Source organism: Lolium rigidum, chromosome 7, assembly GCF_022539505.1.
Source record: "Lolium rigidum isolate FL_2022 chromosome 7, APGP_CSIRO_Lrig_0.1, whole genome shotgun sequence".
In the NCBI taxonomy this organism is placed as follows: Eukaryota; Viridiplantae; Streptophyta; class Magnoliopsida; order Poales; family Poaceae; genus Lolium; species Lolium rigidum.
Window position 1 is genome coordinate 308,437,038 of NC_061514.1, and position 10,348 is coordinate 308,447,385.

The 10,348-nt window shown below is 49.6% G+C and overlaps 2 protein-coding genes across 5 annotated transcripts; one reads left to right on the top strand and one right to left on the bottom strand.

Annotated features, from left to right (window-relative positions):
- Positions 1 to 511: 511 nt before the first annotated feature.
- Positions 512 to 7,025, top strand: LOC124678085. Of its 4 annotated transcripts, XR_006994327.1 has the most exons (7): positions 512 to 1,751; positions 2,240 to 2,336; positions 4,017 to 4,497; positions 4,913 to 5,021; positions 6,197 to 6,344; positions 6,550 to 6,818; positions 6,915 to 7,025. XR_006994327.1 is itself a non-coding variant. In XM_047214016.1 (2 exons), exon 1 carries the CDS (start codon positions 512 to 514, stop codon positions 1,745 to 1,747), a length of 1,236 nt encoding a protein of 411 aa, XP_047069972.1. In that variant the 3' UTR covers positions 1,748 to 1,751; positions 2,240 to 2,780. The 4 variants fall into 4 exon arrangements, 1 of the variants encoding a protein (XP_047069972.1); XR_006994326.1 differs by having other exon boundaries at positions 6,550 to 7,025; XR_006994325.1 differs by lacking the exons at positions 4,913 to 5,021; positions 6,197 to 6,344; positions 6,550 to 6,818; positions 6,915 to 7,025 and having other exon boundaries at positions 4,017 to 4,879.
- LOC124673138 (cytochrome P450 81Q32-like) lies at positions 4,931 to 7,981 on the bottom strand. The gene is made up of 2 exons (XM_047209267.1): positions 6,940 to 7,981; positions 4,931 to 5,723 (listed from the first exon to the last, which is right to left on the bottom strand). The coding sequence occupies exons 1-2, from the start codon at positions 7,867 to 7,869 to the stop codon at positions 5,109 to 5,111; spliced, it is 1,545 nt and encodes a 514-aa protein (XP_047065223.1). The 5' UTR covers positions 7,870 to 7,981; the 3' UTR covers positions 4,931 to 5,108.
- Between the last annotated feature and the right edge of the window lie 2,367 nt (positions 7,982 to 10,348).

Here is a 10,348-nt window from a genome sequence, read left to right on the forward strand (position 1 = left end):
ATTCTTGATACACGAACATTATTTTGAATTGTGTGAACATTTATTTTGAACCAGATGAATAATTATCATATGAATGCTTATTTTTGACTCATATGACACAATATTTTTCTATAATTTCATAATTAAGCAAACAAGTTTGCTTCGTTAGGCATTGTTCCGTGAATCCACTTGCACTTGGAGAAACTTAGAGGAATTTTGACTTAGATGGAATTTTAGCACTTCAACCCATGTCAATCTCATTTAGTGGCAAGGACCAAAGAAGGCCCTAATGGGCCACACTAGATTAGCAAATTTAAACATCCGCCATAGGACGGGATAGAGTTGGGGTTGTTCCCGTTTGGGCCACAAAATTGGCGTTTCTTAACCTGACTGACCTAGGCTCATTATCGAAAAAACGGAAAAAAAAAAAAAAACCCGACCGATCTCAAAGCAGGCAACACGAGGCTGCAACCTCACCGAGCATTCTCAACAGCGTTCCCTTGTCCGCTCGGTCGCCGCAGATCCGCCGCCGATGGGCTGCCTGCTCGCCCTCACCGACGACCTCCTCGCGGAGGTCCTCGCCCGCGTACCATCTCCGGCGGACCTCGCGCGCGCCTCCTCATCCTGCGCCTCGCTCCACCGCGTGGCCACCTCCGCGCGGTTCCTCCGCCAGTTCCGCTCCCTCCACGCGCCGCCCCCGCTCGGCGTCTACTTCCCCGACGGCGCCGCCTTCTACCCGGCCCTCCCGCCGAACCCCGCGGCCCCCGCCGCTCGCGCGCTCGCCCTCGCCGCCGACTTCTCCTTCGCCTTCCTCCCGGCCCCCGCGCGCGCCTGGCTCGTGCGCGACCACCGCGACGGCCGCTTCCTCCTCGACCGCGCCGCGCCCGCCGGCTCCACGGCCTTCACCGAAATCTCCGTCTGCGACCCGCTCTTCCGCCGCCACATCCCGCTCCCGCCCATCCCCGCCGACCTCGCCGCCTCCGTCGAGAACCCCTACCTCCAGCGCGGCGGGGACGAGGGGCTGCCGCACTCCCGCAGCAACGAGATCTTCCTCGCTGCTCCCCGCCGCACTTCCGACAACGACAACAGCTCCTCGCCCCCCTTCGCCGTCATCTGGATGGCGTGCTGCCGGGGGAAGCTGGTGGCCTTCTCCTTCTCCTCCGAATCTCAGCACTGGCACACCCTCTCACCACCCGTGCACCAGGCTCTGAGCATGCGGAGAGTCATGGGCGTTCGCCTGGGACAGCGCAACCACGCTCACGGCTGTTTCTACTGGATGATCACTCTCACGCGGAGGTGGCTCGTGCTGGACACCCGCAAAATGGAGTTCTCCATCCTCGACATCTCGCCCGTCCTGCTAGGCCGCACCATGATGTTCAGCAACCAGATCACCACCCTCGAGTCGGAACAAGGCAGGACTACCGTCGTGGTCTCGGACCTTTTCCGGACGGATAAGAGATGCGTCCTGTACTTCTACACGTTCATGTCCTTCACTGACCGGTGGCAGCTGCAGCACAAAATCACATTGCCTGAGGAATGGGGGGACCGGTTTCGGGGCATCATAGGAGCATTTGAGCAGCGCTTATTCATAAAGCTTGATCACCCAAAGGAGAACTTGGGAGATCCGGTTGAGCAGAATGTCACCTACTTTTGGTTCGACGTCAAAACTATGGAGGTTGGTAGGTTCACTGAGATTAGTTCTGCTACCGTCAACGAAGCCTACCTTTACACTGGATTTGCCCCGTCACTCTCGCTTCCTAGCATCTGATGTGGTAAGTTTGTGCTCTCTGCTTGCTTTTGTAATTCTTACAGCTTTGGGCGTAGTGATGTACTATTTTTGTTTGATGATAATATGGCCGTGTTTCCTGGAGGATCATGTTTATCCTGATATTTTTAGATCCTTTGTCGCATAAAACATGATAGGCTGTTCTAGTTCTTAGATACACTAATTCAGTGTTAGTGAGCATGCTTCGATATTCTAATTATCAGTTGCAAATGTAAATGTGCCATTTCCATCATCTTGTATGACATTGAAGCTGTTAATATTGGTGCTTCTGGCAAGATTGTTTCCATCCTCATTAGTAGGCACTTCTCAGCATTTCATGGTTTAGTTTATCTAATTCGATTACAGCCAGAACCAGCATTTAGTTCCATTCTAGAATTGTACTGTCCATGGTAGTTGATGCCAGGTACAAAAAGCCTTCCAAATTTGTTTTGTATTTGTAGGCTTTTAGGTTCTTAACCGTTATGCTGTTTACAGGTTCTATGTTGATAGGTTTGATGGATCTCTTACTGATACACAAAGTTCTACTGTATACCGATTTCTGGATTCGCGTGCTCCTTGCAGCAGGAGAAGGGTACGTGAGTAATGTGTCACTCTTTAGTGCCTCATTTTCTCAGATACTAGTATTCCTATATCAGCTTATGGGCAATCGCTGAAGCTTTAGAAGCTGGGAATAGAAGAGGAATTGGATGGATCATTTAATGGTTCATTCTTCATACCAGCACTGATGTGTCTGGACCTTATCATAGGAGTTTGGTCACAAGTAGAGACTGATTGAGGCCATTGTTCATGGCTTCATGCAATTTGGATCCAGTCAGGTGTTAATGCCTGCCAATTTCAGCTCTTCAGTTTTGCTTTCAACTATTAGATTTGCCGAGGTTCTATGTTGTATGTTGTGCTTTTGTTAAATTGTGGTACCATATGGTTCCCAGATACACCTTTAATTTTTCTTCTTTCGAGGTTCGTGCTGTAATCTGTATACTTTTACCTGAAATTCCAAATGTATTACCAGCAGTAACTACTCCATCCCTCCAATATAAGATGTTATTACAAGCAATATCGAGAGAGTAGTAGATAATGCAATCTATTTCTAGTTGAGGGAAACATATAACCTATGTTCACTTAATATTCATGGGCACTCAAACACCAAGCATAATGGTGTTAGGACAAAAGGATCACGGATGTAATCTCCGACTTCTTCCAGCTGGAGAAAGCATGTCTATTTTACCTATACATACATCCATAGGTCTGCCATGTGGCATTTCCAGAATGGGGTCACACTGCCTTGGGAATGGTGGCTCCAATTCTGGGGCATCAGAAAATGCATGTGTATGCAGTGCATCCTGGAAAATCTAATTTAGAAGAGTGTGGGACATCCTGGTAAATGTTTTTTGCTCGACGTTTGTAAGGTCTACAATTTGTTTTCCCCATCATTATTACTCTTTAGTGTATGATGTGGTAAGCTTGATTTGTTACTTTTCTTCTCTTTGACATGCTTTATTTTATAGTATTATGTGGCCTTACACTCAGCATTTGTATCATTTCATTTATTATATTCATTACTTCATGATCTTAGTTAAAATAGTGCCACTCAACTATAAATCATGGTGGGTTTAGAGGAGACAGGAGATATAAAAAGAGTCCGAACAAATGAACCTGATATTGTTTTGAGACATTCACTTTAACTCTGTATTGTGCAGTTGTGCTGAATTTAAAACTTTCAATTACTGAAGTCGTCATTTGAGTTCTTTCAAGCAGCACATCTTTGCGTTAATTGTACATTTTTATATTGGTTGGAAATATGTATCATGTATGTGGTCTTGAGCTTGCATGATGGACATTATACTATTTAAGCAGCTGCTAACATTAAAAGAGCTGCAGATAACATGTTTTGGTAGAAATATGGAATGTCTCTATCAAGATAGTATATGTGCACAGCACAGTAGGTGCATTACCCTTCATTCCTTCTATATTCTTGATACATGAACTAAGAAATAAAAAAAAATGTAGTATAAGATTAGCCTTCCTGTTAGTTGTTCCTTGATATATGTGAGTATGTGACATATCTATTTGTGTTGTCCTGTTCACTTTCTCCGCACATGCATTCCTTGTATCTGTGTGCACCACTTCTCCATTTTGTGAATATGTGTGCATCATTTATTTGGGGTAACATTATATCTGTTATTCTTCAGTTGGAACCTTCATGAACCTATTTAGAATTAACCCTAACTTGATCGATATTTCTGTAACACAGCATCCTACTAACGGGAATTTGACACCATTGAGTTGCGGCATGGCAACTGCTAGCTTACCATCCAGTAACGATGGCGGAAACAAGAGAAGAGGTAGACATGATCGCTGGGACATTAACCCTACTGGAAGAACTAGAGCTCCAGTACCTCTTGGAAATCCTCTGTTTCTATACTATGGCCCTAGCCCAGCATGTCTCATCCACCCATAGGCTGCTCGGTTTACTGGCTTACGACTTCCCGCGGTATCAATGCTTGTGGATGTGTGCGTGATGCACAGTAACTCGAGAATCTCTTCTGCTACTAGCCTGTTAAGTTTTTGCCAGAGGTTATAAGGTGGAAAGAGGATGCTGCCTTTTGGTTGTAGATGGACTGAGAAGTTCTTGCTGTGCCGGGTAAGATCATTTGCGAGTAGTGGTGTTTGGAGAAGGGGACAGAAGAGGTTCAGGATTGACGTTCGGCATGACTCCATTATCCACAGTTCTGGTAATTTGATTGGAAACTCAGCTATAAATATTTGTCCAGCTGAATATTGTTGTTTTTTATGCTTGTTGAAACACATCCATGACCTGACGGACCATGTTCCTGGGGCAGTCTTGAGACCCCTCTTGTTGGTTTCAGTTGATTTTGCATTTAAGCGACTGAAAATACTCTAGCAGCTTGTGGATATTTTCTATTATGATGATTATTGCTCGTGAAGTTCATCATTAGTATGAAAACATGCACATAGCATTTGGCAAGGTCCACTTCTTTCTATCATATCTGATTTTATTTCTCATATTCATAATGTGCTTGTGCTTGTGCTATGCATCAGCCCCCGCCGATTTTTCTTGTGCTCGAGGTGCATCTAATGTTTTTCTCTTTTGTTTATCCCCCAACCTCATCTTCTCGTGTAATGAAGAGCTATCAATAGGGAAAGTTTTGGTTCCAATACAGATCAATCTTGCTGGAATATTCATTCTGCATTTTCAGCCTGTGATCAAGAACTACTTAAACAGTTGAAACCGAAGGTAATTCCTAGCTCCCCTGTTCTTGACACTGCTTTTTTATTATTCAAATTTTCAGAAGAGCCAAGAAATGATCCACCCTTTCCTTTCCTAAAGTGTTCTTAGCACTGGTGTCATATCTGCACGAGGCCAATACAAAGCCTCCAACGGCACGGCCATGGGCATGGTCAGACCTGGCCCTTCAGACATGTCAACCACCTCCTCCCCGACCCTGCTCCACTCGAAACACTGCACCAGTGTACCCAGTGTGAGGCCAACCACCTTCATGGCGAATGCCTCGCCCGGGCACCGTCTCCGCCCCATGCCGAATGGCAGCATCCATTTCCCCTCATCCTTTCCACCTTCAAACCTCTCCGGCATAAACCTCATCGGCTCCTCCCAAATGCCCGCGTCCCTGTGCATCATGTGCACATTGACGAGAAGCATCGTCCCTGCCGGAATGTCGTAACCAGCGACAGTGCAGTCGGCGGATGACTCATGCGGCGCAAGGAGCGGGCCAATTGGGTGCAGCCGGAGGGTCTCTGTGATGATGCACTGGAGGTAGGGGAGGCTTGGCAGGTCAGCTTCCTCCAGGAGGCGCCCTGTGCCAACGACCTTGTCGAGCTCCGCCCTAGCCTTGGCCGTTGCTGCCAGGTTGTTTAGCAGCTCCGCCATGCCCCATTCAATGGCGCTCGATGAGGTGTCCGTCCCTGTTTGCAGGATGCTCTGTTTCAGCAAAGAATGACATGAGCTACTGATTTGTTGATGGTTAAGATCAATCGTAACAGAGAGATGTTACTTATGTGCTCCGGAAATTGCAAGAAGCTGGTGAAGTAGTTCACTATTGCATAAACATGTTGACTGATGCAGTGTGGTTCAACTATTGCATAAACATGTTGACTGATGCAGTGTGATTTGATGTTTAGTTCAGAGTATAACAATAATCATAATGACAAAGAAAAATTTGGAACTTGAATGGATAATCTGGTAAACTGGTACATTGCTTAGTACATATATTACAAGAATTAGTCACTAGCTAACATATGTGCTATGTAATAATCTACTGTATCAAGGTACATATTGTACTTAGCTACCCCGAGAAAAAAATGCACATTTTGTAGAGTCCATTATCTGAAGGAAGATTTCGCTATCAGCTTATTCTTGAATAGTGTATCTGAATTTTTTATTGACTGATGCAGTGTGGTTCAACTTTCTTGGGCATCCTAAAGATCGTGCTAAGATTTTGCTGAACATAAGCTTGCAAGATAAATGAGCCATTTGGATCGTATAATTTTTCTGAATTAATTCATTTTGAGCGGAAGGTGCATTCCTACAATCCTACACTAGGTCAGCACTAATATCTGCTACTCCCTCCATCCCATGAAACTTGTCTTAGTTTTGTCAGAATTTGGATATATCTAAACACTATTTAGCATATGGATACATCCAAATTTCAACAAAGTTAAGATAAGCCTTCGTAGCACGGAGGGAATATAATAATGTATAGATAAAACGTGACAAAAATATTGATTGTGAAAGCTGTCGCTTTTAGGTGGCATAAAGAAAATTTGGGTTCCAGCGACTGCTGAAAATGTTTCTATTTTGCGATTGCTGAAGATGTGGAGGGGAAGATAGGTGGCCATATAGATGATAAGGACGTGATTTAAGATGGATGAACAGCCAGGCTCCTTGGCTACTACGGTCAAGCACTTATTTTAGCAGCTTGCTTGGTTGGGAGGAACAGGGTTTTTTGAAAGGAGGTGGCAAAATCTGCGTCGATGTTGCTTGCGAGGGAAAAAAATCTATGTTAATCCTTTACAGGTTGACCAAATGCAGCTTAAGTACTTCGTACTAATTTGTATGATCTGCTACTATGTACTTTGTACTAATCTCTAGCTCTTGCAATTTGCGAATCAGAACGAGAGAGAAGAAGTCTGCTCACCAGGCACAGCGCTCTGATGACCTTGTCGCTGTACGCCTCCGGGTCCGACGCCTGCATGTCCAGCAGGTCGCCGACCATCGTCCTGCCACGGCTCCTCCTCCCCTCGTCGTCATCGTTGCGGTGCTCGTCGATGAGCCGCTGCGCCCACTCGTTGCGCGTCCTGGACAGCCTCACCGCCCGCCGCTTGGCGCCGCCGAAGTCCACCATGCCGAGCACCGGCAGGAAGTCCTGCAGGTTGGACGCCCCGTGCATGGCGAAGTACTCGTGCACCATCTCCCGGAACCTCGCCGCCTCCTCGGACTCCGACTCCTCGCCGCCGTAGTACCGCTTCCCGGCGATCATCCTTGCCGCGACGTTCAGCGCGAGCTCGAAAGCGCGCGCCTTCATGTCGGCGCGCGCGGGCCGCGACTCCGAGGCCTCGGCCGAGTCAGCGTCGACGAAGAGGCGCCGCGCGGTGTCCCGGACCTCGGCGGCGCGGACCGCGGCCGAGCGGAGCACGCTGTGCGCGGAGAGCACCTCGACGGTGGCGATGCGGCGGAGGTTGCGCCAGTTTGCGCCGTAGCTGGAGGAGCCGAGCGTGGTGTAGTCGTTGGAGAGGTGGCGCGCGGAGGGGAGGCGCGGGCGGTTGGCGAAGAGCACGTCGTGTGCGCCGAGGCACTCCTCGGCGGCGGCGGGGTCGGCGACGTGGAGCACGCGGCGGGAGCCGAACCGGAGGAGGAGTATGGGGCCGTGCGCCGCCGCGAGAGATGCCAGCGCGCGGTGGAGGGGCTTCTTGAAGAGGTGGAGGTGGCCGATGACGGGCAGGGACGGCGGGCTCGGCGGCAGCCGCATGCGCTTCTTATTGCGGCGGCTCCCGAGGAGGAGGGCGAGGAGCAGGAGAGGCGTGGCGAGCGAGAGGAATAGGAAGGAGAGCGTCGCGGTGTCCGCCATGGATAGATGGATCTTGGAGCTCAGGGCTCAGGCAGGGAGGGAGACCGCTGCCGCTCGCGCGTGGCCTCGTGGACTGGCTGTAGCTTTGTTGTCTAAACAAGACGCAAGTGGCGTGGTCGTGGATCGGATGAGCTGATGGAGGCATGAAGATGAGTTTTTAATCGGATTCGCTTCACACAACCTGATTCGGTTGGTGCGATTTCTTAAGGGCGACTGCTGAGCGTCCCCCGGGGGATTAGATTTCTAATCCTCCGGGTGGACAACCCTTGGATTAACTCGATTGGATCGTCCAGATCGTGACACGTGCCACAGTATACCTCAGACCCACTTTTGCTACCATAATGTACCAAAGTAGCAAAAAACGGTTCGTTTGTAGCAAAATCAATCCAATTGTTGCAAAACACGGTTCACCCAAAAAACACACAGATCTCGTCGGAGACTCGCCGGAGACCTCGCCGGAGACGATGTAGCAAACATGTTGTAGTATTGTAGCAAAACAATTCTGGTATTGTAGCAAAAACCAATCTCATCGGAGCCCTTACAAAAAAACTCGCCGGAGATGTCACCGGGAACTCGCCGGAGACGTCGCCGGAAACCTCACCGGAGATGGTAGCAAAAAAAAAATGCTAAAGTAGCAAAAAAACACAAAAATTGTAGCAGCTTTTTTTTTGCTATTGTAGCAAAACCGACGAGGAGATCTCGCCGGAGACCTTATTGCAGAAATACAGAAGAATTGTAGCAACGATATATAGAACAAAAGTAGCAAATCCGACTTCGCCGGAGAAGTTCGCCAGAAACATCGGAGCAACAAATATTATACCAATTGTAGCGGCGCGGCCGACCGTGTGTAGCAGCGTCGGCGACCTTTTGTAGCGGCGCAGCCGGCCGTGTGTAGCGCAGCCGACGAACTTGTGTAGCGGCGCGGTCGGCCGTGTGTAGCGGCGTCGGCGACCTTTTGTAGCGCGACAGCGGGTCGGCGGCGGAGCGGTCGAGCTCGCCCATGGCCGCACGACGGCGGCGGCCGCCGCGTCTCCATAGATGCGCGGGCAAAATCGGCGGCGTGCGCGGGTACCGGCAGCTGCGGCGCGAGCAAAAGCGGCGGCGCCGCGCGGTACCCGAATGGCGACCCGGACGACGGCCCCGGTGCCCATCCTCCTTCCCCTTCCATGCGGCTTCCCCACCGGTCGGCATCCCCGCCGCGCCATGATCTTCTCCACGCACGAGCCCCGGCGGCGGGAGCTCCGAGGCACGGCGGCGGTGCGGACCGAGTGGCGCGCGGCGGCAGCCGCGAGCCGCAGGCGGCGCGCGGCGACGAGGTCTCTTGATTCGCGGCGACGCGATCCGCGGGCCGGCGGCGCGAGCCGCAGAGGGCACAGCCGGCCGGGCTTGGAGGTAGGCGGGATGCGGCGGCCGGCGCAGCAGCCAGCCGGGTTTCGGGTGCGGCGGTGGGGAAGCAGGCGGGCGAGCTGCGGTGCGGTGCGGTGGTTGCTCCGTCCGTAAGAAAGCGATAAGAATTGGAGGAAGATGGTGGGTCCCATAGGACACGCGTCTGTGGCACAGGGCGGAGGATTGGAGCGCTGTTCCCCCGGGGGAACGTCAGCGTTTTCCTTTCTTAAGTTGTAACCGAGATTTTTCGGTTGCAATTAAGAAAAAATTATCTGGACCATTAATTTTTCTTTATGATTTGTGCTAGTCATCATTGCAATTGAGATTTAATGACATCACTGATTGAGAACGAACTTAGTTCTGAGTTGATTGAGAAATAATCACACCCTTTTTCTAAAGCTTTTTTAGCCCTATCTGCACCTCAGTCTTCACACGCTTCGGAAAGTTGAGGTGAACTAACAAGGACATGTCTAGGGGGCACTCGGGTGCTGGTTTGTCCACCCCGGCACTCGCCCCAAAAAGGAAAGCACCAACCCCCGTTTCCCGAAAACGGAAGCAGCGCACGCGTTACCTAACCAGCGCCCCAAATAACCACCACCGCATCCCCTCTCAATCGCCCAGATCCTTGTTCTTCGAGTCGTACTACTCGACTTCTTCTTGCACCTCCAGATCTCCATGGATCCTAGGATATGACTCAAGGCTGCCACTTTTGCAGATCACCAAAAACAGGCTCTCCCGTGAAGAAAAACAAAGTAAATTCTTCATCTCCTCCCTCACGTCTCAGCACCCCCTCCCCGTGAAATTCCCCTCTCCATTGTAAAAAAAAAAGGTAGCTCTGCTGCAGATCTCTTGAAGAACAACAATTACATCGTGGAAGAAACCTATAAAAACATCACAGGAAAAATTTCGATAGTTTTGCTACAACAACCACCCTGATAATTGGAGCCCAGCAAACAAAGTTCTTCCACATAGTAAAACCAGTAGGATTTAACAAATTGTCCAGCAATTTCGTTGTCTTAGCTTGCCATACTTTTGACAAGGAGGACTGAATATTGCACACAACAAGTAGGATTTGGGGAACTAAAAAAGTAAC